The sequence below is a fragment of the Pseudopipra pipra genome, chromosome 8 (assembly GCF_036250125.1).
Source record: "Pseudopipra pipra isolate bDixPip1 chromosome 8, bDixPip1.hap1, whole genome shotgun sequence".
Taxonomy (NCBI): Eukaryota; Metazoa; Chordata; class Aves; order Passeriformes; family Pipridae; genus Pseudopipra; species Pseudopipra pipra.
The window spans coordinates 27,214,718-27,240,293 of NC_087556.1; the positions used below are offsets into that span (position 1 = coordinate 27,214,718).

The 25,576-nt window shown below is 38.4% G+C and overlaps 1 protein-coding gene and 1 long non-coding RNA gene across 2 annotated transcripts in view; one reads left to right on the forward strand and one right to left on the reverse strand.

Annotated features, from left to right (window-relative positions):
* Positions 1-25,576, reverse strand: part of LOC135418216 (uncharacterized) — a 56,297-nt gene that overhangs the window by 7,045 nt on the left and 23,676 nt on the right. The window lies entirely within an intron of this gene.
* Positions 441-25,321, forward strand: SMC3 (structural maintenance of chromosomes 3). The gene is made up of 29 exons (XM_064663280.1): positions 441-617; positions 3,330-3,405; positions 5,422-5,460; positions 6,259-6,326; positions 6,703-6,774; positions 6,962-7,041; positions 7,558-7,636; positions 8,988-9,105; positions 9,657-9,832; positions 10,485-10,565; positions 10,816-10,980; positions 11,494-11,615; positions 12,052-12,265; positions 13,905-14,008; positions 14,221-14,320; positions 14,775-14,935; positions 15,720-15,861; positions 16,800-16,950; positions 17,894-18,046; positions 20,251-20,402; positions 20,623-20,781; positions 21,137-21,244; positions 21,545-21,653; positions 22,158-22,405; positions 22,527-22,739; positions 23,404-23,595; positions 23,726-23,903; positions 24,433-24,539; positions 24,849-25,321. Exons 1-29 carry the CDS (start codon positions 603-605, stop codon positions 24,918-24,920), a joined length of 3,654 nt encoding a protein of 1,217 aa, XP_064519350.1. The 5' UTR covers positions 441-602; the 3' UTR covers positions 24,921-25,321.

Below are 25,576 nucleotides of genomic sequence, written 5' to 3' on the forward strand. Positions count from 1 at the left end.
AAAGACAGGACTCCAAACGAGGCCTATATTTCGCGTTCTGGGTGAGCGCTCCCACAGAGCGCCACGGAGCCATCCACGACAGCGCCCCCTGCCGGCGGTCCCGCCGCGCCCCCGCGCGCGCCTCCGCTCTCCCCGCTCCGCTCAACTTGCCTTTGGCGCCCAACCCGCCCCTCTACGGGACGAACCACTTTTCCCAACTCCCCGGGGGGACCGCTGCCGCCAGGACGGGCAGCGTTGAGGCCCTTCCCCGCTCCGGAGCACCTTCCAAAAGACCATCGAGGGACTTGAAAGGCTCAAAAACGGGGGATATCCCTCTGTCCCTCGCGGTGTCGCTTCTCCGGCGGGGCAGGGCCGCGCCCTCTGCTCCGCACTCCCCCTCCATGTGGGTCGGAATGGTTCGCGCCGGGACGGGACGGGGAGGTTCTGCCGCCATTTTGTTTGCGTGAGGGCCGAGCGGGCGCTGTGAGGGGGCCCCGCGGCGGCTGAGGGGGCGGGAGGCGGCGGCGGAGACCCGCGGTCCGGCTGAGAGCTTGGTCCGGGAGGAGACGGCGAGGGCGGGCTGAGCGACAGCGGGGCGCGCGCCCACCCCATTAGTGGCAAACATGTACATCAAGCAGGTGAGCCGGCGGGGCTGGAGCCGCCCGCCGTGTGCGGCGCGGCCTGGGCCTGGCAGGGGGTTTGGCCCAGCCCGCCCCGCCCGGGGTGGGAAGTTCGCAGTCTCAGACTTGTCCGGCCCATAGAAAGGGGCCCGCGGGCTGGCGGCGGGCCCCGAGGCCTTTGCTTGGCCCGTCCCTGCCCCGGGGGGAGGATCGCGGTCCAGGGGGGACCACGGGCCGGGTCCCACCGCGAGGTGGGCCGACCATGCCTGCCCTGCCCCAGCTCCCGCGTCTGGTTTCATTCATTGGAGATGTGAAGCGGCGCTGGGGGCTGACCCTCTGGGACCCGGGACTTGTTGACGGGGGCCCTTTGTACGGCGACCCGGGTGTCCCGACCGCCCGCAGGCTCGTCCCCAAACAAAGGGCTCTGCTCAGGTGTCAGACGGCACCTTGCAGCTGTTCAACTTGTGGGTTCTCTTCTTTATTTTGGGGTGATGCCTCAGGCCCCCGGGCATGGACCACTTTGCTTGTTATACTTCACCCTTGCCAGGTTGACGTTCAGTTAAAAAGAATATTCTGGTATGGACCTTTTTCAAACAGTTTTTGAGGTCATTATTAATGTTACTTCTGCAGTATATCCCTGCAGCCGCTTAGCAGTATATTGCGTAGTATGCACGGATTTTTATCACTGCTTTCGTGCCACTGCCTGTGCACGTTCATACAAAGCCTTCTGGGGTTCTCATTTCCCGGTGGACTCAAAGTTGACCCTTTTTTTTTTGACACCCTGCAGATATCATTGTTAAGAAGAATGCTTTATCACATTAGAAAGTGCACGTTCTAAGTAAAAATTAGGTTTTCATCTACTCTTTGGCTGACTGGGCAGTGTTCGAAATGCCTTTTGTTCGTGCTTTTGTCAGTCATTCTTACCACAGGTGTGCACCTTGCTTTAAAGTTTTCGAATAAGAGTTCTTGTTCTCAAGGTTTGAATTGCACAAAAGTAAACAGTGGTGAAGATATATAGAGTAAAAAGTCCAAATCAACTCAGAACAGGGGAAATGTTTCATTTGGAGGGAAAAAAAGAGGAACTTTGGGTGTTCAATAACCAATACAATTGTAGAAGGTATAGAATAGAGTGTAACAAAGTGTGAACGTGAGAATACAAGTAATTTGGTTCCACCAGTATCCCTTATTTTGTTGCTTCCCAGAAATTATTCCTGGAGTTTGAACATTAAAGTTATTTAAGTCTTAATCCGAGTCTATACAAGGCAATAAAGAACTCATGAAGCTTCAGAATATGTAGGATGGAAGAAGTGCTAAGCCATCCAGAGAAAAAACTTTGGGGGAAGATGATGGTGTTCACTCTGCCTGTATTGCACTCCTATGTTGCCCCAGGATGTGGATGGTAAAAGTTTGGCTTCTCTAGCAATATCCAGTAAATAATAATGGGTTTTTTTCTTTTTGTAGAGAGTTTCTGGTTCTTATGAGAATAAAATAAATGAATTATTTCAATCTGGATTTTTTTAGAATATTACAGGTAAACTGTAAAGACAGTAGACACCAAACTTTTTGCCTATTCTTTTTTTTCCTGTCATGAAATCTGGTGAATTGGGAAGCAGAATTATTTGCAAAATGTTTGGGTTTTTTAAAAATATTTTTTATTTAATTTTTAAAATCAAAATGAGTGAACACAGTTGCTGTGGCCTGGAGTTGGTGGCAAGACCTGAGTAAGATTTTTCTGTTCTTGCTTTTGCTTTGAAAGCTGCTGGCACTGAGCTTGCCATTATTTTAACTGTGTCTCGTTGGAAGAGCTGGGTGAAGAACATTGCTATAAAACATCAACTGTAGTCCTTTTGTAAGTGTTGGTGCTGAAAAATCTGCAAACATCAAACCTTCAGGTGGCTGCTGTCTTTCTGATGTCTTGCTGAGCAGAGCAAAGCTGCTGTGTAGTCTTCCAGCACAGCTTTAATGTATGGAACAAATTACTTGGTGCTGGAAGTTGGATCAGTTTTGCTGCTATGCAGCGCTGAAGTATGAGGATATTGTCATTTTCTGCCTTGTGTGCTACTGGGCTTGGCAAACCTCAATTGCTGCTGAAATGGAGTAGTTGAGATTTGACATGCTGCTCCCAGATGAGTAGCTCCTGTAGTTGTCTGTGTAGGTTTGTATTTGTTTGGGAATCGAATTTGCCAGAACCGAGATAGCTTGCTTTTTTACGTTTCCCCTTAGGTTGCACAGTAAAACAAGACTGCATTGCATGTGAAATAGGCAGTTTAGTACAGTTTTTCTGGCCTGCAATTGCACTGTTTAGAAAATTTGCAAATAGAATTCTTCAGGTGTAAGTGGATTGCTTTATAAAAGTTAAGAATAAATTTGGGCCTGCTGGGATAAGTGCTTGCTATGTTGAGTTTTCTTTCCTGTATATGATACTTAAAACAAATATATATTTTTGTGTAGTTTGTTGCAAGAAGATTCTCGTGACTCTCTTGTTTGCTGTGCTTTGACCTACACAGCATCTCTTGCTGGGAGAGAAATCTGTCCCTAAGGTGATGCTTGGGCGAAGGGCCAGTTTTATTATGTAAGTTTCTGATGTTGAACTGGAAAGTTGAGTTTGTGCGGGAAGGGCAGGCGAAATCAGTTACATTACAATTGATGTAAATATTCTGTCAAACCTTACGGTTCAAAGACTGTTCAAGAACAGAGAACTTGGTTAAAATAACTCACTCTTCTCTCTAGGTAATAATTCAGGGCTTTCGAAGCTACAGGGACCAAACCATTGTGGACCCATTCAGCTCCAAACACAATGTCATTGGTAAGTTCCAATACTTGTTTTTTCACACTAATTAAAGTTGCAGTGTTATTTCAGATGTTGTTCACATTAGTCTCCTTTGTAATTTTCAGTATTTTGCCTACATTTGATGACTATATTTTCTGTTTCAGAAAGTTCTGTACAGTTTGTAACATACTACAAGGTGTATTCCACTTACAGCAAACTAATGCTAATGTTCAATTTTGCTGTACATCTGAGTCTTCAGAAACTGAGTGAGGTCCATAAACTCACTTGGGATTTTTATTTCTTCCCTCTGTGGAAGTGTGATCATTTTTTATAAATAAGCACACCAGCTACTCTAAACTGCTACAGGGAAAGAAGATCCTCTTCCAGCTTTAAAGGAATGAATTTTTGGAATGTGGGCTGTCAAAAAGTATAAGTTTAAAGTGCAGTTTGATAAATAACACCTACTCTAATAGCATGTTGTTGTCCACCATTCTTATGCATCTTGCTGGTTTTTTGCCCATGGACACCTGGCCCTGCCTTTTCATGTGCATTGATTTTCGTGATTGTGCAGCAACTTTTGAGACTGCTGACCCAACAACAAACAGTCAATTTTGGACGTAAAATCTTAGTAGGCGGGATTTACTCTGGTCTTAGAAAAAACACACACGACACGAATAGCACATCTTACTTTGTAGCGTTACTTCCACAGGAGCTAAAACTTCATCCAGGTATCGATGTTTTAAAGTACACTAAAAAAATCGGACTTCGCTTTTTTTTAAGACTTCATAGTGATCCTCAAGTAATTTTGGGGATGAGGTGAACCTGGAAGGCATGTAGGTGTGAAGGGATGAAAGGCCTGGGATGCTCATTGCTGCTGGAAGTCAAGCGGTTTTTAAACTAATACAGTAGGTACTGATCTTAAAGAGGAGACACTGGGCCTTGGTGAAACACGTTGGAGTAAACACTAAGATTATGGTAGTGTAGTGCTGTGTTCTTACACCTTTATTTTTGAAATAGAAGTAGTACTTCTTCCAGTCTTTTTAGAACAAAATATTGCTGAATTAGCAAGTGGAAGTTCAGATGTGTTGTGGTTTAATCCCAGCCAGCAACCAAGTACCACACAGTTGCTCACTCGCTCCCCCACCAGCAGGATCAGGGAGAGAATTGGAAGGATAAAAGCTATAAAACTCATGGGTTGAGATAAAGACAGTTTTATAGGAAAAGCAGAAGCCATGCACACAAGCAAAGCAAAACAAGTAATTCATTCACTGCTTCCCGTGGTCAGACAGGTGTTCAGGCATCTCCAGGAGAGCAGGGCCCCATCACGTAACAGTTACTTGGGAAGACAAATGCCATCAACTCCAAACCTCCCCCTTTCTCTTTCCCCCCAGCTTGATATACTGAGCATGATGTCGTGGTCTGGAATATCCCTTTGGTCAGTTTGGTGTCCCAGCTGTGTTTCCTCCCAACCTTTTGACTTCCTTGCCAGTGTGGCAGTACAAAAAGCAGAATAGGCCTTGGCTCTGTAAGCCAATAACAAAACTATCTCTATATTATCATCCTTGTGTTCAGCACAAATCCAACACACAGCCCCACACCAGCCACTGTGAAGAAAGTTAACTCTACCACAGCCCAAACCAGCACAATATACTACTTGAAGTTCAGTGTCAACCTGAATGTACAGGCAAGTGATTTGCTCCATTTAAATATGCCAGGAGAATTTGATTTAGGTTTGCTGTTCCTATCCCACCAGAAGATCAGTATAAAAACCAAAAAGATGAGAATAAATAGCATTGCTTTAACTATTATTTTCATTATGGAATGGTGTTGGAGTTTGTAAATCATTGTAATACGTTTGCGTGGGCAAAGGACTGCTCTCTTGTTCTCAATGACTGAGTGATCCACCTACCAAATGTGCCTCATTCCCTTGAGATTTTGCTTGGCTGTGTTATATTTGGGTTCTGTTCTTGATTATTTTTATGCAGCATTTAATGTACATTGCACTGCTAACATATGTCAACTTGAGGTTATGCTTTGTGGTTTAATTTTCAGTGGGAAGAAATGGATCTGGAAAAAGCAACTTTTTTTATGGTAAGCATGGATTTCTTTTTAGCACTGGGATGCTGATGATACCATGTTTCTTTGCTTGTTTTTGCTAGAAGTTGGTTTACCAAATGTTCCTCCTCAACATTTAGTTGATTGTTGAAAGGCAGATCTCAATGCACTTGTTTAGTAGTTACTTCAGATTTTTCCCTAGTATTCAATTTCTCTTACTAAGAGCCTTCTAACTTCAAAATGGCCAAAGGAAGTATTTACAGGAGGAAACTGATTCTAAAAGTCACCCACCGTGAAAGACGATGATGATATTTGCAGTTGTTTTAGACATTCTTAGTGGCTAAATTCTACTCCATAGCAGTTTGGCACAGCTTATACAGTCTTTTAACGCACGGTTATGAGGGGAATTTTGTGGGGTGGGAGCGTTAATGGAGGAGCAGAGATGCTGGTTAAAAAGCTGTTAGTAACCTTTGTGATGGTTGTGTTCATAAATTGTCAAAGGTTAAGTAGTAGCAATATTTTTAGCCTAGCCTGTGTGCTCTGTATTTCTAGAGGAAAGCTCACAAATCTCTGCTTGTGCAGCATTGTTAGTGATTATGCAGTGAACTAGTAATGTGGCAACAATGATATGTTCAGAGAAATCCTGGTGTACAGCAGGCTGAGTGGTAAAAATCCAGCAGACTAAGGTTTTTAATGAAGAAATACTGTAAAATTTTAGCAACAGCATGACTCTATTATACAGTAGTAAATCAATATGTTTTGAGTTAATGAAACTGCTGCATATCTCCCTGAAGGAAAGAATAAGTCTTCTGTTTCTTTACTGTTTTATTACAGCAATCCAGTTTGTCCTCAGTGATGAGTTTAGTCATCTTCGCCCAGAGCAGAGACTGGCTTTGTTGCATGTAAGTGAAGGTGTATGGCAGCAAAACTAAAGAATAAGCTAATGCACTGGAGTGTTTCTACAAAAATGTTAAATTGCTGGGCTGTGGATATTTTAAGCCAATTATTTTGAAAGCATCCTTAAACATTTTTCGTTTCCCACTGGCAAAAGGGAATTTATTACAAAGTAATACATTGTATTGATAATGCACACCAGTGAATATGTAGCCAAGATTTTCAGAAATAAAAACCTTTGTGCTGAATCTTACATAGATGATCTTGACTCTGAAGTCCTTGAAAGGAAAGGGAAGGTGAGGTTGTCAGGAGAAAGGGGAGATGAATGAGCTTAAAATATTTTCAAAGGTGGCAGTTATCTAACCAAAATATCTCTTATCTTAGGAAGGTACAGGTCCTCGTGTTATTTCAGCATTTGTGGAAATTATATTTGACAATTCGGACAACAGGTTACCGGTGAGTTGAATAAACTGCTTTGGAAATAGATTATTGTTTCAGTCTCTTGTAATCTCATTCTTAGAGTAAGTCTTCAGTACAGTAACTGCCTTGGAGACATTTCTGATAAAAAATGCCATAAACATTCTGGATTAGTTACAGCTGCTTGCAGTAGGTATGTATATTTACTGGTTTTTGTTTTCTTAAGATTGATAAAGAGGAAGTCTCACTTCGCAGAGTCATTGGAGCCAAGAAGGACCAATATTTCTTAGACAAGAAAATGGTGACGTAGGTACTTCTTTTCCTTTTCTGAATGAGACTGGTAGTATTTCTGTAACATTTTCTAGTCCAACCAAACACTCGCATCGCTAGCCTGAAATAATTTACTTCTGTTGTGTAATACCAACAGCTAGAACATCAGTCGTTGTGCAATAGACAGCAGACCTTGAATTTGCATTGTTTAATGTGATATTTAACTGCTTGCATAGTATTTCTTTCAGGCCTTTTTAAAATAGAGGAGTTAGATTTGTTTTATATCCTTCCTTGTGATATCTTTACCTGCATTTGCCTCCTCTGTGCTTTGAGGTGCTTATTTCTTAGTCTCTTTCTATTATTTTAGATATTTTCCATTTTTATTCTCTCATTTTATTTTAGAGTTAGCCATTATCAAATCAAGAAGCTTCTTCAAACAGCATGCATTGCACATGGTGATTATAGTATGTGATATATAGTTGTGATACTTTACTGAATTTTTACAGCTGTGACTTTCACTGTGTTTTTAATGGATTCATAATAACATTTCAGGAAAAATGATGTAATGAATCTTCTTGAAAGTGCTGGATTTTCTCGCAGTAATCCCTACTATATTGTCAAACAAGGAAAGGTAAGATTCTTTTTCACAAAATGGAAGGAATCGCTGTCAAGAGTATCATGCTCCCTGGATACTGAACTTACCTCAATTATTGCAGAAGCAAACTAGAACCCATTTTTAGTTTGAAATGATTCTTGTATGTCGATGCTGCTTTTGCAAATATTACTGTTCTAGGAGTTTATGTTGATTTAAAAAAAAAAATCATATCTGTAATGTTGATATTTAGAAAAGGGCTTTTTTCATGGTGTTCTTGGCCATCAGGTGCTTTTCCATACTTAAGTACAAAGCAAACTTGATTCCTATGACTGTTGTAATGTAAATTCATAGATTTCTGGGCCTTAAGATGAGGCTGCAGAGTAATAGTAGGGAATTTTAGGAGATTAAAAATACTGTCAATGGAGAATGAATGGAAACATGCTGAAGTACTGAAAGTGAACACACATCAGGGAAAGGGCTCATAGCATGGCCTGTCTTAGCTGCTGTTCAAGACGCAAGCAGTTTCCTAGAGCTTGTAAAGGACACCCATATCTGTAGACAAAGGACATTCTACTTGTAATGGCTCACAGGATGCATCCTCAAGGAGTCACTGGAAACTGTCACCTCCAGAAGATTACTGGAAGGGATACTTAAACAGAAATGCAGGAGACTTGAGCACTTGATGACAAGAATTCTGACCATAGTAAGGTCCCTCAAATGTTTATCAGGATAAATTTTCCTATACAGCTCAATGTGTGTATTTGAAAGAAATGACTTGGGCTGGAAAGTCATTTGTGTTTTGTAGTGGGGATCGGTGCACATGATTTAAAGCCAAAATACACATACTGGTTTTAATATAATACAAATTAGAAACAGTAACCTTCTTAGAAAAGGATGCAGCCTCTGAAATTCTATTAAAGGGAAGTGAGTTTTATGTTGGGTGTAATTGTATGGCTGATTTAATGTTGTATTAATGAGTGTTTCATTATGTGAATTATTCTAAGATTTATAACCCCTGCATTTTAGTGTGGTTTTATGGAGGCATTTAAACTGTTTGATTTAGCACCAGGGCTTAAAAACTCAAGCTTGAGTTTCTCTAAATGTAATTTTGAATGGATTATGGTTTCTTCAGTGTATGTAATACTTGTATCCTGATTTTTAGTTTAGTAACATAGGAAAACCAACAAATTTCATTACAAGCAGAGTACTTGCCATGCAATAAACTAATTGTCTCAAAAGAAAAGTAGTGTGGTATATACTATGTATCTGAATCTTCCTGTCAAAATTCATGCAACCAAGCACAGCAAAATAAGTAGAATCTTTGATCTCTTCTGGTTAGCCATACATCCAGAGCAGGCTATTGAAATCATAAATCTTGAATTTTCAGATTAACCAGATGGCTACAGCTCCTGACTCTCAAAGACTGAAGTTACTGAGGGAGGTAGCTGGTACCAGAGTGTATGATGAACGTAAAGAGGAGAGTATTTCACTTATGAAAGAAACAGGTAAAACGGTCTAAGAAATTACTGTTTTATGCCACAGTAATTCCATTAACTCTGAAAGTTTGACTTTTTCAGTAGTGCTAATTACTAGACAGATTTTATTTGTGATATGTTAAATGATACAGAACATGTCATATTTCCTCCCTGAATTTCAAATAGCTCAAAAGGTTTAATAAGTTACTTCACATGTGCTTTTAGTAATAAAACTTTTTAGCTGAGCTAGTGGGGATAAATTTACTGTTCCAAACATGAGTGATGTCAGCTGGCAGTGATAAAAATCAAAATACCTACTGCCATGCAAACACTAAAGTTCATGTCAGGTAGTCTATAATTACTTTAAGTGTGTGAGCCAAGAGGGTTTGTGTTAGTGTTGTCTTACATAACAATTATCAACAGTTCTGCTGTTAGGATTTTTTTTTTGAAACTTCTGGACGTGTGTTCTCTTCAGATTTCTCTTGAGAAATAATTAATCACTTCAGGAGATTCAGTAGCTGTAAATGTGTGGGAATGTATTAGTGTTTAACTGAACTTCAATCTTGTCCTCTTTTCTGAAGAGGGCAAGCGAGAGAAGATCAACGAGTTGTTGAAATACATTGAAGAGCGACTGCACACACTCGAAGAGGAGAAAGAAGAGCTGGCTCAGTACCAGAAATGGGATAAAATGAGGAGAGCGTTAGAATACACCATCTATAATCAGGAGCTTAATGAAACCCGAGCTAAGCTTGATGAGGTAAAATATCTTGGCTAGTACGAGATACAACATGAGCTGCTGATTTGTTTTTGCCACCGTCTCTTTGTGTTCCTTGGTAGAATCCTGTCAGTGTTAAGGAAACTTTCCTGTCCAACCATCCAGGAGCTGCTCTGTCAGTCACAGCCGCAGCAGCTGAGCTGCGACCAAAGTCTTTTCAGAGCGGGCAGCTCCGGTGAGCCAACAGGTGCTCACTCACACAGACCAGGTTTCCCACAGCAGACTTTAATTTTAATCTTGGTGTCATAACTAAATAACAGAACAGCTCGAGCTGGGTGCCTCTGAGGAGGGACTCCAAACAAAGGAGGCCTTGGACTTTTATCCCCTCAGAGTCTGAGCACATGCAAGTCTGGGGTCATTGGCTCCTGCTGTGTCTCCCAGTGTCCAGTTACCTGGCCTGCTCATAGATTCCCGGGCCCTGGCAGCAGTTCACAGTGTCTTGCCTTGGGCTCTCCTGCCTGGGGCATGCACCACCCAGAGCTTAATCTGCAGCGGTCTGCAGCTGCACACTGAGCTACCTGCACTGAATGTATTCCTCAACATCAGTGTTCTTCACTAATAAATTCTTTTCTTTCTGGAACCACTACTAAAACAGATTCTTGCTACTTAAACTGTTGGTGATGTTTCCATACAGCTTTCTGCTAAACGAGAGACAAGTGGAGAGAAATCGAGGCAGCTGAGAGATGCACAGCAAGATGCTAGAGATAAAATGGAGGTAAAAATACTTTTAAAAGGGCTCTTGAGATGTGTTTTGCTTTGTGGGTTTGCATTTTTTTGGAGAGGGAGGAGGGCTGGTGATGTCTAAAACTGTATTAAATCCAGTTTTATACTTTCATCCTGTTTGGAAACATGAGAAGTCTTTCACACTTCTAGTGTATCGTGATCTACAGAATAACGATCTTGTGAGTTTTGTAGACAGTGAAATGTGCGTGCAGTGTCTGAGATACACACTTAAATTTGCACAGGAAATAGAACGGCAAGTTCGAGAACTGAAGACAAAGATTTCTGCAATGAAAGAAGAGAAAGAACAACTTAGTGCTGAAAGACAAGAGCAGATTAAGCAGAGGACTAAATTAGAGCTGAAGGCTAAGGATCTGCAGGATGAATTAGCTGGCAACAGTGAACAAAGGGTATGTAACAGCAGTGAAGTCTTAAAAGTGCTCTTGTACTCTGAAGTTTTGGTTTTAGACTGCATCCTGTTTTGTAAGGTTTCCCAGACAGATAAATTAGTCTTGTCTTTAGTGTGATTCCAGGGGATGTAAACTTGGACTTTTGTGTTATGGTCCTTTATTTATCATCCTGCATGTTGCAAAATCAAGCACCTATAATTCTCTTGATCTTAATTGCTGCAAGTATTGGGACGGAGGGTTTTGTTTATAGCACTAATTTGAACTTGGTTGTTTGGCCCGTACAGACTTTCCTTGCTTGTGTAGTTTAGCTTCTTGAGAATGCTTAATTTCATCCCTCTTTGCTGTCCTGATTGGAAATGAATTCACTTTTGTTAAGTGTTAAAATAGCATAGTGTCAGATAAGCAGTGGCATCTTGCAGCCTTACAGTGTAGTTATTCCTCAGAAGTGTGCATATATGTAAAAATAGTTCCTGCTATTACCTAACTTTAAATACTGCTTTGTTTGACTTTCAGAAAAGACTGCTAAAAGAGAGGCAAAAGCTTCTTGAGAAAATCGAGGAGAAGCAGAAAGAATTGGCAGAAACAGAGCCGAAATTTAACAGCGTAAAAGAAAAAGAAGAGAGAGGAATTGCTAGGTTTGTGCCATTCTATAACGGGGAGTCAAAGCATTTAGAAAAAATTTTATCAATCCTATTCATCTGTGCAGTTAAAGTGTACTTGTTGCTCGACAATGGGGTAGCTATTACGTGTTTGGAGATGGACTGTAAAAAGCCTTCCTTATTGTTGGGGTGGGAACAGTATTTGGTGAAATGATTTTTTTTTTTTTTAAGCTTTTGTGACCACTTTTGTGGGCCATGGTTGACTTCTTCTGAAGTCTTCTGGGTGATTTTTGTTGTTTATAACGTGATCCTTTTCTTTCTGTTACTGATTTGGTGCTTAAATTTTAGATTTGACAAATCATTTTAGATGATTTGACACTTCTTGAAAATTCTAATAGTAATTCTTAATGCTCGCTCTTAATAAATTCAAGATTTCCTTATAATACACCACGTCTTTTGCTTCTCGACGTAGACTTGCACAGGCTACACAAGAAAGAACAGATCTTTATGCAAAACAAGGTCGAGGAAGCCAGTTTACTTCCAAAGAGGAAAGAGATAAGTGGATAAAGAAAGAACTGAAGTCTTTAGATCAAGCCATCAATGACAAGAAGCGGCAGATTGCAGCTATACACAAGGATTTAGAGGATACAGAGGCAAACAAGGAGAAAAACTTGGAACAGTACAGTGTAAGTTTTCAGCTTATTCTCACGGTTTTTGAGAGAAGGGTTAAATACTCATTTTGATCTTGGACAATTAGACTTCAATGCCTATTTGTAAGGAAGATGTGACTTTCTGGTTGGGTGTGGCCTTTGAAAAATGTGTTATTGAAAACATCTGTAGATAAGCTTTAAACTCCTTTAGCATCTAACTTCACTCTGTGTCTTGGCTTTGCCTTGTAGTACTTTCCCCAGTATGTTTGGCCTGAGTTTTCAGGAAGGGTTTTCTATCTGCCTTGCTCTTGTCTACGTTGAATGTGGCCATGTCATAGATAACCATCTGTTATGTTCTTATAGAGGTCTGTGTTGGTTGGTCTCACTTTTCTCATTTTCCCAAGCCAGAGGATCTTTTAAACTGTGCAGCAGGCACTGCCCTTGTACCACGATTGCAGCTGGTTAGAAGTTGCAACCCTAGGCATGTTAGAAGATTGACCTGTTGTAGTATTATCTGCATAACTTAGATTTTAATTTCCATTCAGAAACAGCTCTTACACTGCAAATACAGCAGTATAATCCAAAAATAGCACTCCTGCTAGGAGTTATAGCAGCGAAAAGCTCTGCTCTTGTATTGAGAGAGCATACAGTGCCAATGCTGATAGACAGTGTTCTTGGCCTTTGTGTAATATGTCTGCTAAAACTGAGGATCAGTCTGACAGCATGCAGGAATGTAGTTGTACAAAAAAGATGGTGTTCAGCTAAAATACTGCTTGGTTGGGGCCCACATTGGCAAAGTAGTGATTCTCTGAGTTGATGAATGAAAGAAATGGGATTTCTTTGGCTGACTGTAATTGTACCATCCTGTTCAATGGGTATTCTGTAGCATTGAAAAGGTTAAATTTGGGGTGGATTTTGATTCCTTTCTATAGGAAAGTGTGGTTTTCTTTTTCTTCCTAAGGAAGATTGATTTATGCTTAGGCAAAGAGTTGTATAGCTTTTTGTTGTTCACAGAGGAGGTGTCTTGGGTGAATGTGATTGAGAGCTTGCAAAGGTAGTTTGGAACAAGTTGACTATGTTTTTAGAACACAGTCACTTCTCCTTGTACACATATAAATACATAAACACTACCTTGAGTGCTAGCCCTGAACTGCTTTGTAAGTGGCAGGTGTTAAATGAGCAAAGGAAAGATGTCTCTGCATTGGCTTAAGCAGCACACATCAACAGCAGATGTGTTAAAGTCTAGTACTGCTGGAGAGCAGCCGAAGATTTTTGACTAATAACAGGGTGGCATGGTACATGAGATTACTATGCATGTTCTTATCACGAATCTCATTTATGAGCATGATTACATGGTAGTTATAGTAGTAGTTACAATAGTTATATAATTTATATTTAGTTACATTCTTACCATGACTTACAATTGATCCATTTCACTTCAGTGCCCAGATGCACAGTTGAACTCTGCCTGCCTTGCCATCTGTGTAGCAGCTAGACCTTGTTACTGCTTCCTTACAAAGATGTATTTATTCTTAGTGCTTTTGCAGTTTGTTGTAAACTGGTTTAAATGTTTGTAGGAATTGTTTTCTGAATTTTAAGTAATAGTTCAGTATTAAATAAAGGTTTTTTTCATATAAAGACCTGTAATTTCATACTGTTATTTTCTTTGTATTAGAAACTGGACCAGGATCTTAATGAAGTGAAGGCTCGTGTTGAAGAACTGGACAGAAAATACTATGAAGTGAAAAATAAAAAGGATGAACTACAGAGTGAAAGAAAGTTAGTAATTAATTGAAATATGTCTCAGTCTCACTTAATATGAAGGACCCCAACTGTGTAGTTGTTAACATGGCATGTAGGTATGTTTTTTGAATATGGCCATGTATGAACTGCACTTTGCCTTCCCATTAGATGAGCAGTCTTTAAGGAAATAATTATAAAATCTTCAGATTGCATTCACACTTCAAAATTTTATTGGTTTTGTTCTGTAGTTATCTATGGAGAGAAGAAAATGCAGAACAACAAGCTCTTGCTGCGAAGAGGGAGGATTTAGAAAAGAAACAGCAGCTTCTCAGAGCAGCAACAGGAAAGGTAATATACCTCATATTTGAGAATTCCTTGTGGAATATTATTCTTAAAGGACAAGTCATAGTCATATCTGAAAAATATGATAGTTACTTTTTTAATTACAGTCTTTTTGTCATAATTAAAACAAGTTATGTTAGAAGCTGAATTTTTCAAATATTTATAGCTATAAAACTACTTGAAAATTTGTTTTGTAAACTCAAGGTAATTGATGTTAGGAGACCAGGCAGAAATGGAATACTTCTAAAATTTTTTCTGATATCTTTTTGCTTAAAAAAACCAACCAAACAAACAAAACTGAGAAGTAATGAACTCAAGTATTTAGATATTTTCTGTTAGATCTGTTGTGTTAGTTAGCAGGAATTTGGCAGAAAAGGAGGTTACAACTTTCACTAAGTTGAAGTGGATATTATGTGTACATATTTTAACTGCAATACAATAATAAGTTGTTCTGCAACAGGCCATTTTGAATGGTATAGACAGCATAAACAAAGTTTTGGAGCACTTTCGTCGCAAAGGCATAAACCAGCATGTTCTGAATGGCTACCATGGCATTGTGATGAATAACTTTGAGTGTGAACCAGCTTTCTACACCTGTGTTGAAGTTACTGCAGGGAACAGGTAATGACATGCTCTCTAGTGCAATGTCACAGTTCAGTTCTTGGTGCAAGCTGCTACTGAAGTTTTAGTCTTTTGAACTTGAGCTCTTGCCTTTCTTTTGTCAAAGTGCCTTCTATATAGCATGATCAAACTGCTATTCCTTTGTCAAGGAACTAAGAAGAATTTTGCCTATTTGAATATTAAACCTAGCTGCTCTTGACTTTGTCAAAAAAAACCTAAAACAAAAACACAGAGAAAAAGAAAAAAAAAAAACCAACAAACAACAAAAAAGGACCCAGACCCACACTCTTGACATTTACCAGAACGACTGGTGGTGAAACTGAGATATATTGCCTAAAGTTGACAGCATCTTCCAGTGTGGAAAATTCTACAGTAAACAAGGCTGATCTTTCAATAACAGTAAGAAATATTTCACTCGCACTAGAAAATCTCATGGGTGAGAATGGTCTCTAAACTGTCAAAAACTGCTACCTAAAAGCTCTGAAAAGATGTTGAGTGTTAAGGAGTCCGTGTAAAATATTTGTATACAGTGACACTCTAGAGAGATTGAGCTGCTCTTGTGACAGGAGGGTGAAATATAAAGTTCTTGTCTAATCCCATATTAATGAAAGTGAATAGAATGTATCCACTTGCTTTTCCTGAGGCATGGAATTGAAAGGAAAATGCAATGCAGCTTTATATTGATGTTATTTAATGGTACCTGCATGATTATTGTTCCTATAGAAATATGTTTGTACTGTTTAGCACGGTAAAGTTTTGTCTGTTTTCTGGGCTTGTTAAATAGGTTGTTTTATCACATTGTGGATTCTGATGAGGTCAGTACAAAGATCCTAATGGAATTTAACAAAATGAACCTTCCTGGAGAAGTTACCTTCCTCCCTCTGAACAAGCTGGATGTTAGAGATACTGCTTATCCTGAGACTAATGTGAGTTAGAATTCCTTTTGAACCTTCCTCTGCTTCATAATTACAAAGCCTTATGTTTTGAATTGTTTGTGTACATTGCTTATTGCTCACTTGCTTTTCTGTTGGATGTCTGCAAGTAAATGCTACTTCTAATTTATGCTTCTCAACATAAAATCCTCTGTTATAGAAAAATACTTTCCTATGAGGTATCTGCTCTTTAAAGTTAAACTGCACTTTACAAGTAAAAAGGCAATACTAAAAGGTAGAATTTTATTGTAACCTAAAAATCAAGAATTGCCTAAATTCTGAATTGCAGTTCCTTCAGCTGAAATGCTGCTATGGACAAAAGCTGAATAGCCATCTTACAGCCATGGACAGATTATAAAAATTTTTGGAAATAGTTATGTTTTTATATTTAAAAATGCATAAATAAACCTTCAGTGACTACTATTTAAAAAATAGTTCTGTAATGCATTTCAGGAAAGTATTGGCTCTTATTTGAAACTTCAGTAGTGAATTAATAGTGTGAACGTTAACACTGCTTCCAGCAATAATCACAGCTGCATAAGTTCTTCAAAAATAGGGGGTTTTCTTCTCTTTTTCCTGGATAGACATAGGAAACAAGCAGACTTCTAGTGTGTTTATTTTGAGGAGTCTGTATTAGTACACCTGTTAATGTTTGTGTTCTGCTCTCTACAAAAAGCAGTTTTTTTTTTGGAGGAAAAAAAACGTGATACTTATTCACTTGTTTCAGTAGCAATCTAATACTCTTATGAGTTTTCTGGCAGACCTGTAGTTGACTTCAGGCACAAGCCTAGCTGTGAGAAGCTAAAATTGCAATATCTTGCACTTGATTTCCGTAGAGTGTTTATGACTATTTTTACTCTTGAGTGCTGTGTATAATTTAGTTGCAATATACTTACCATATGTTCTTATCATTAAAATTCCTGTCATTTCAGGATGCTATTCCTATGATCAGTAAACTGAGATATAATCCAAGATTTGATAAAGCTTTCAAACATGTTTTTGGGAAGACTTTAATTTGTCGTAGCATGGAAGTGTCTACCCAGTTGGCCAGAGCTTTCACTATGGATTGTATCACTCTGGAAGGTAAGTATTTCAATTTTATAAATTATTTATTGTAAAAACAGGATCCCTGACTTGTGAGGCTCATTAAACATGGTCTGTTGGTGTTGTCAAAATAAGATTATTTAAAATAATAATATACTTGACTGAGATGTTTGTACAAAGTTGCACTTGGTTAAGTACAGTGCTTAAAAATACAGGATTTCTTCACAAACTGTGGAATTCTTGTAGGAGCTAAAAGTTAGTAACCGTGTATCTCCATCCTGAGAATTGTAAAGCAAATCAGGTTTGTATTCATACAATTTGTTTTATCCAATTTAACAGGCGTTTGTTTTCCTGGAGTATATTTATGATGTTTTCTTCAAGCTTAAACCAGTGTTTAGTGTGTGAATGTGTGGCCTTAATTACTGAGAAGTGCAAGGTGAATTCTCCAGTGCAACAGGCATGTTTACATCTTACGTTCTCTGAAATAATCTATAAGTCTTCTTAATTGCCAGTTCTTAAGAAGGCAGATTCCCTTCAGGCTTATTGTTGTCTTTTTGTCATTCGAAGTCAATCTGAAAAAATTCCTAAGGATGTCTGAGGAGGAAGTTACTAATTTTTCAGTATCAGCATACTCTGCAAGCCACAGATGCTGCTGATTACTTGATCTCTTGTTTATTTCCTCACAGAAATTTGAGGGGTTTTTCAAACTGATAAGTGCTGGGCATTTGCACTTTTCCTACGTATTTTCTTTCCTTCAAGCTGCATGGTTTCAGAAGTGAATTAAAAACAAGCTAATGCTTAAAGGACATCATAGGAGTCTGCATTTGTCTTGAGAAAGGAAATGCACTTAAATTGAATACAGAAATAAGCATTTCCCTAATTACTTTAAACATAGGTACATGATTGCTCAGACATGCAGCACTTGTGTGCACTGGAGAGCATATATTGTGCTGTTTATAGTCTCACTCTCTTGTGCTCTCAGGTGATCAAGTCAGCCATCGTGGGGCTTTGACTGGAGGTTATTACGACACCAGGAAGTCTCGGCTTGAATTGCAGAAAGATGTTAGAAAAGCAGAAGAAGAACTTGGTGAACTCGAAGCAAAACTCAATGAAAACTTACGCAGAAACATTGAAAATATCCTTTTGTTGTTAATGGGGGAAGGTTGTGTGATGACAAATCTTTTGTTTTGGTTACAGTAATAGATGAAAAGCAGGAGACTAACTTGTTAATGTAGCACATTAGCTGTGGCATTTGTTCTATAGAACCATAGCCTGGTTTTTTATGTTACTGTAGGAATTTCTGTAACAAATGAATCAGTGGTGAAACAAAAATAAAGAAGGCCCTGCATGTGAAAATTGGTGTACAGCCAGTGAAAAGAAAAGATTTTAAAACATATCAATTCTTTATGTGCCTGAATTGCATTCTCTTTTAAAAATAATATTATTTAGATCAGTGCAGCTAAGGTAAGAAGTAATTGCTGTACCACTGTTAATGTTTTGGTAAAACTTCCTTACTGGGGACTTGACTCAGAAATAGTAATTGAAGCTCACATTGTCAATAGTTTGCTTTAGAGAGTGGCTGGCACGGTGGCCTTCAGGTAAAAAGCACTGGTAACTTGTCTCAGTTAAAATTTGATACTGATCATTAAAGCTTACAGATGAGGTTAAACCCTAAATTATGAGGCTTTCTATTCCTTTTAGAGTTTGTTGTAGTAACTGCTATAACCAGATATTGTTGTTATCTGTGTTAATCTTCACTGCTTCTTCTGACTCATGCTATATTTTTAGTACTTGTGTCCTGAATTGGTGTGTTAGAGTCCCCTTATGCTGTGGAGGGGAGATGGAGACCATTATGTTATAATAAGCTGTAAGTTGTTTGACAGTTCAGTCTTTTCAGTCTCTTTGTACAGTGTCCTTTTGATATCCAGTATCTAGAATTCAGGGGCAAGGGAGGTTTATACAATTTTCTTAACCATCACCCAGGTCATGCTGTCCTTCAAACTGAATGCCTTTGCTTTATGACCTGTATCAGTGCATTAGAGACATTTTTGGGACTGCAGATAAGCAGACCACTGAAGCCTATGGTTAGATCTAAGCTGATGAGGAAAGCTTTAAAAGTATGTGACTATGTCTTGCTAAGTCAGTGGGAGAATTTCAGAATGGTCTGTTAGACATGGGTTAAATAGGCTGAATTTGCCAGCTGGCTTTACATGCACCAGCAATAATTAATGTCTTTCACCCTTCTACTGGTTACTCCTGAGCAGTGTGCAGGACCAAATATGTATATCTAAAATTAGTGTGGTTTCTCTCCTTTTTTAGGTATTTTTAAACTATAGATATATAGGCATACGGTTTTAAAAGTATCTGTGCAGAAACTAGTTTTAACAACCCAGTGTGCAACGTGCAGGTGGCCTGCTTTTTGTAAGTAGGAATGGGAACTTGAATTCCTGTTGCTTCTAGTAAAATTCTCCAGTTACTTGTTAGGCCCTTGTGTTTTTGTACAGTTTAACTTTTAACCTGGACTACTGTTTTAGAACTGAGAAATTTTTCTTGCTGTCATGTAAGTCAAAATCTTCAGACCTGAGTTTCTTTTTGAGCAGGGATCTATAGAGGATGTAAGCAGTGCTCTGTGGCATGTGCTTCAGCTGTTGGTAGCTGTTACTGCAATCTGATGGTAACTTCTAAAACGTAACGAAAACAGACCTCAGTTGTTTTAAAAGTAAAATATCCATTGCCACTAACTTCCTGTTCTATAGCTCATTTAGTTTTCCCCAAATGCTTTAAGTATGTGTGTTTTACTGTAACCTCTGCTTAGGAAATGATTTCATTTTTAAAGCATTTAAGGTGATGTGTTTAAGTATACGTTGCAGTAGGAGTAACATGATAGCAACACAACATAAATTAAAACACAGTCTTAGCAAGCTCTGCACTGTGCCTTAAGCCATTGTATCAAAATTGGCCTGAACAAATTAGACTTTTGCCTCAAAATTGAGTGAGGGATAATTGTATTGTTCTAATACTTCCTTGTAAATGTAGGCATCTCCTCTGTATTTTGTGAGATTTGAATTTTCCTTGCATGTTCAAATGTATCCCTCTGTTCTTCTCAATGCCATGCTGTAAAGTAAACAAGGAAAGCTTCGTTTAGCTTAGTTCCTGGTATTGAAAAGTTACTTGATAAGCTGCTCAAGTTACTTTTGTTGATGGGTCTTGATTTCTCCTGTACGACTGAATGTTGTGGTATGGTGAGGCTTTTTGTTTGTTTCTTGTTTTGATGACAGAGGTACTAGTAGGTATAAAATGCCTTTTAAAACAAGGACAGTTTTCCTTAGCTCACAGCATGGATTAATAATGAGATTGACCAGCTAATGAACCAAATGCAGCAAATTGAAACACAGCAGAGGAAGTTCAAAGCCTCTCGAGACAGTATTTTGTCAGAGATGAAAATGCTGAAGGAGAAAAGGCAGCAGTCTGAAAAGACATTTATGCCTAAGGTTGGTATGGGGTTTTTGAAAGCTGTTAATGCATTTATATTAATTGTTTCATTAATATTACTGATAAAGTTGCATTCCTTTCTGGTTAACGTCTTAATGAAATATTAAGAGATGACTAGAGGTGTGTCACAAAAATATGTCGCTATAAACAGAAAGGTGAAATTCATATAAATCTACAAATTGCTTTGAGGAATGATTCCGACTAATATCTGTTCCACAGCAACGTAGTCTGCAGAGCTTGGAGGCAAGTTTGCATGCTATGGAGTCAACTAGAGAATCATTAAAAGCAGAATTGGGGACAGATTTGTTGTCTCAGCTCAGTCTTGAAGATCAGAAACGTGTGGATGCTCTTAATGATGAAATTCGACAACTACAGCAAGTAAGGAAATTAAAATGTCTTGCCTTTCTTTGCAATAAACCTATTTTTGTTCTTTTATATGAAAAGTCACTTATGAATACAGTGTCATTAAAGTAGCACTTCACCAGTACTAGGTAGGCATGTTTGAAGTTCTCTTATTTGCCAAGTGTATTTGTAGTTTTTTTTTCAAATGCTGGGTGATTTTTGCCAGCTGATCGTGTGAGAATTATTTGGGGTGAAATCCTAGGAATTTCTTTTCTCTTGCTATTGAACTTCGCAGCAATAAATACAATTAGACATCATCTGAAGGGATTATGCACAGTGTGGGAAAAGAAAACAAGGTAAGGCAACTAATATAGTCTTTTACTTTTTTCAGGAAAACAGACAGCTTTTGAATGAGAGGATTAAACTAGAAGGCATTATCACAAGAGTTGAAACGTATCTCAATGAGAATCTGAGAAAACGCTTAGACCAAGTGGAACAAGTAAGAATTTTGTTTTAAATGTACTTTTGCAGTCTGGTTTTGGTTTATTTCCAGGGCTAACACATTTTAGTCACTTGATAAATACTCATTCGTTAACCCTGCATTATCTGTGCTTTGAATACACAGTCTATGTGTGTGTCATCATAATGACAGATTTTTTTGAAAATCTAACTATTCTCTAAAACTTTAGTAAATATTGAACACAGTTATATGTAGAGTAGCAGAAGATAACTTGTTTGTCTGACTCATACTTTTGCTGCACTTTGTGCTGAAGCTTGGTGGCATTTATTTATCCCATAGGAACTGAATGAGCTTCGAGAAACAGAAGGTGGCACAGTTCTTACTGCCACAACATCGGAACTTGAGGCCATCAACAAACGAGTGAAGGACACGCTGGCACGGTCTGATGGTTGGTAGCATCATTTTTTTGAAAGAAAACTCTGCAGTGGTTTGGAAGTTCACACATACTTTCTTTTGGGTTAGAAATAGACCATAATGTGGGAAGTAATTAACTTAGCGATAACGGGCTTCTGGCTTCAGGGCACAGTACATATCTTCCTACAAGCAAATTCTTGTATAGTTGTTCCTGAACTTTGTCTAACCTATCTAAAACTCAGCTGCAGTCAAATAAAATATTGCATCTGTGTGGCTCAAAACTTTCTTTGCTTCTCCTTCTAGACATTAACAATATGACTGTAGTACATTTGGGGTTTTTTTAAGCCATAATGCTTATGGAGAAGAAAAGAGAGGGATTTTCAGCCTTTTGCCTGAAATTTAACCTTCTGGTCTTTAATAGATCATGTTCTTTAGTTTATCTTTTTGTTTCATAAATACTTTTCTGGATAATTGCTGATCTTATGAAGGCATGTAAGACTTACTCCTTTGGGTTTTGTTCTCTCACCCAATATCGCAGATCTGGATAACTCTATTGATAAAACAGAAGCAGGAATTAAAGAACTTCAGAAGAGCATGGAACGCTGGAAGAACATGGAAAAGGAGCATATGGATGCCATTAACCATGATACAAAAGAACTTGAGAAAATGACCAACAGGCAAGGCATGCTTCTCAAGAAAAAAGAGGAATGCATGAAGAAAATCCGAGAGTTGGGTTCACTTCCACAGGAGGCTTTTGAAAAGTATCAGACTTTAAGTTTAAAGCAGGTAAATAGTGTGCTTGGTTTCATGTTTCCTAACCTGAAATATCAGTGTCACCTTCATCTTTACTGTCAAATGTGACTGGAATTGCAAGTCACTTTGACGTGTTAATGTTTTCCATTTACAGTTATTCCGCAAGCTGGAGCAGTGCAATACGGAACTGAAGAAATACAGTCACGTTAATAAAAAAGCTTTAGATCAGTTTGTGAATTTCTCAGAGCAGAAGGAAAAACTGATAAAAAGACAAGAGGAACTGGACAGGGGCTACAAATCCATCATGGAGCTGATGAATGTCCTTGAGCTCAGGAAATACGAGGCTATTCAGCTGACTTTCAAACAGGTAACAAAATCGGAACAATTATAAAGACACTGGTGTTGAAATCAATCAAATTGTCCCGTTATGTAGCAGCTCTATGGGAAGAAGCAAATACTAAGTATGTGTGTAATAACAGAAGGCAATGTCATGTAACTTGAGGCTTGTGGGTTTTTTAAATACTGAAAAATAACTAACCTTTTAAACAGATGCCCATCTCTATTACAACTCTAGCTTTGCTTCAAACCTCTTAAATATTTCCTTTCAAGTGAGTCTCTTTGTACTACCTACAACCCTTTCTGGGACATGTCTGGTAAAAAACTGCACCAAATCCATTCTCCAGATTTAGTGAAAGTAATTCTAATGTTAACAAAGGATCTTAACTACAAAGTGGGTGAAGGCTTCTCTTAAAAGGTCTTTTGGTTAATAAAAGGTGACTGAAAGAAATCATACTTTTGCTACAGTTTTATGTTATAATTCTACTGTTTTTTAAAAAAAATTTTTGCAAATTCTCATACTACAAGAATATTTGTCTTAGCTGTTTTTAAGCCAAGCTCTGTACAGCATAACATTTCTCAGTTCTGCTTAAGAATGAATGTTGATCTCTGCTTTGAAGCAGATACTTTGTGTGATCATGTAAAAGCAGTTGTTGTCTGCATTTGAGCTGGTTTATTGACTGTTTCTTTTTCAGGTGTCAAAAAATTTCAGTGAAGTATTCCAGAAGTTAGTACCTGGTGGCAAGGCCACATTAGTAATGAAGAAAGGAGATGTGGAGGGCAATCAGTCCCAGGATGAAGGTGAAGGCAGCACCGAGAGTGATAGGGGATCTGGATCTCAGAGCAGTGTTCCATCTGTAGATCAGTTCACTGGAGTTGGCATAAGGGTAAAGAAAAATATTTGTGTTTAAGTTGCGTTTTAAGTTAAAGGCAACATTCAGTTGATCCAGTTGGTTTAATATCAAGTGATGTTGTTTAGTGTTTTGAAATCATCTTGCTGTTATATTGTTTTCTTAGGTATCCTTCACAGGCAAGCAGGGTGAAATGAGAGAAATGCAGCAACTTTCAGGTGGACAGAAATCTTTAGTGGCCCTGGCCCTGATATTTGCCATCCAGAAATGTGATCCAGCTCCATTTTACTTGTTTGATGAAATCGACCAAGCCCTGGATGCCCAGCACAGAAAGGCTGTCTCAGGTACCTGTCTACCTTTCTTATCTTCATTGTGAATAAAGGTAACAGTTTGTCTTCTCATCCCTGATTAAAGTTTTTAATCATAAAAGCATATTTTTGAGAAGTCCAGTGTGTGTTAGAATTTAACTTTGCGCCTTCTGAAGCTTTCATGAACTTGGGTTTAGGAAGAAGCTCTGCTATCTACTGTGTCTAAAGGGTCTCCTTACTACACTTCAGTGTGGTGGAAACAGTCCTGTTTGGAAGTCTCGTTTGATTTTGAAAGTCAGTGGAAAAGTACTTACTCTGTTTTTCATCACAGAAGTTTAATACCACACTTATGTTTGCAGAGTGGCTGGATTTGTCAAGAGTGGATACTGGAATTAATGATAGTACTTAAAACCTGGTATGGGTTCTCTCTTGATTTGTGGGTGTTTATTTTTTTTTTTAATTAAACAAAACCTCATTCTGAATAAAGAATAGCCAACTCTTTACCTGTCTGTCTTACTTTATTGTAAAGATTACACTAATCAAGAATTTTTGTGTTCATTTTTAGATATGATTATGGAACTAGCTGAACATGCTCAGTTTATTACAACAACTTTTAGACCTGAACTACTTGAGTCAGCTGACAAGTTCTATGGTGTAAAATTCCGAAACAAGGTAAATAATATGATAAGGTTCTCAGTAAACACCATAACTAAAATAGCTAAATTTGAGACTTGACTTAAAAAGAGTTCAAACTGAAGCAGGCTCACTTCAGTGATAGATTTCTAGTTATGCTGCAGTCTTCTATAAAAAGTTCCTTCCTGAAAAAGGATTTAAATATCCACATGTGTCCTTTGTCATGTTCCTTAAAGGGAATTAGAAATTGATTATAGATGTATTGCTGAGTTCTGAAGCCTTCAGAAATGTCTATTACTCTGCAGGAGATAGATACTGTAATAACTGCACATTTCTTTGTTTTGCCAGGTCAGTCATATTGATGTGATCACAGCAGAAATGGCCAAAGACTTTGTAGAAGATGACACCACACATGGTTAAAGGAACTTGTACTTACTGCTTGTTTGGAAGATGTGTATAGTGCTGTTTATGCCAGGGACCTGTACATTTAAAATATGAATTATTTAGTCCTTGTTTAAAATAGTTTTTGAACATACATTTTAACCAGAACCCCAGAAGGCTTAGTTTCAAATGAGCTTGAGTATCCATTTTGTCTCTGTTGCTGTATTTTATAAGATAATTGTTAATGTTACCTTTATACAGTACCTGTAGTTCAGAAATTTTATTCTCTTCCCTCAAATCTTTTGTAAAGTGTCTGTCGCTGTTTTAAAGCTTTTCAGAAAGTGCTAGCTATTTCTTCTTAAGCATAGTTTTATCATTTATATTGCCTCACATGTTTTTTTTAACGGCTTCAATTAAAATGATTGGTTTTATTGCTGTAACTTGTATACAGTAAAATTCTGGTTTATACTGTCTTTCTTAAGAGGGATCCAGTGAGCTCAAGTAAGCATTATTTGGTCATATTTGAGTGGAATATTTCAGAAACACAAGACAGAGCAATTCTTCCAAGCCACTCTTAGTTCTTTTCCCCCCCTTTTTTTGCACCTTGCCAGTGCCAGCAGAAAACCACCCCAAATCTATGCTTGTCCAAATTCACAGTGTTCTGGTTATTGAACTAAAAAAAATATAAGTATCAG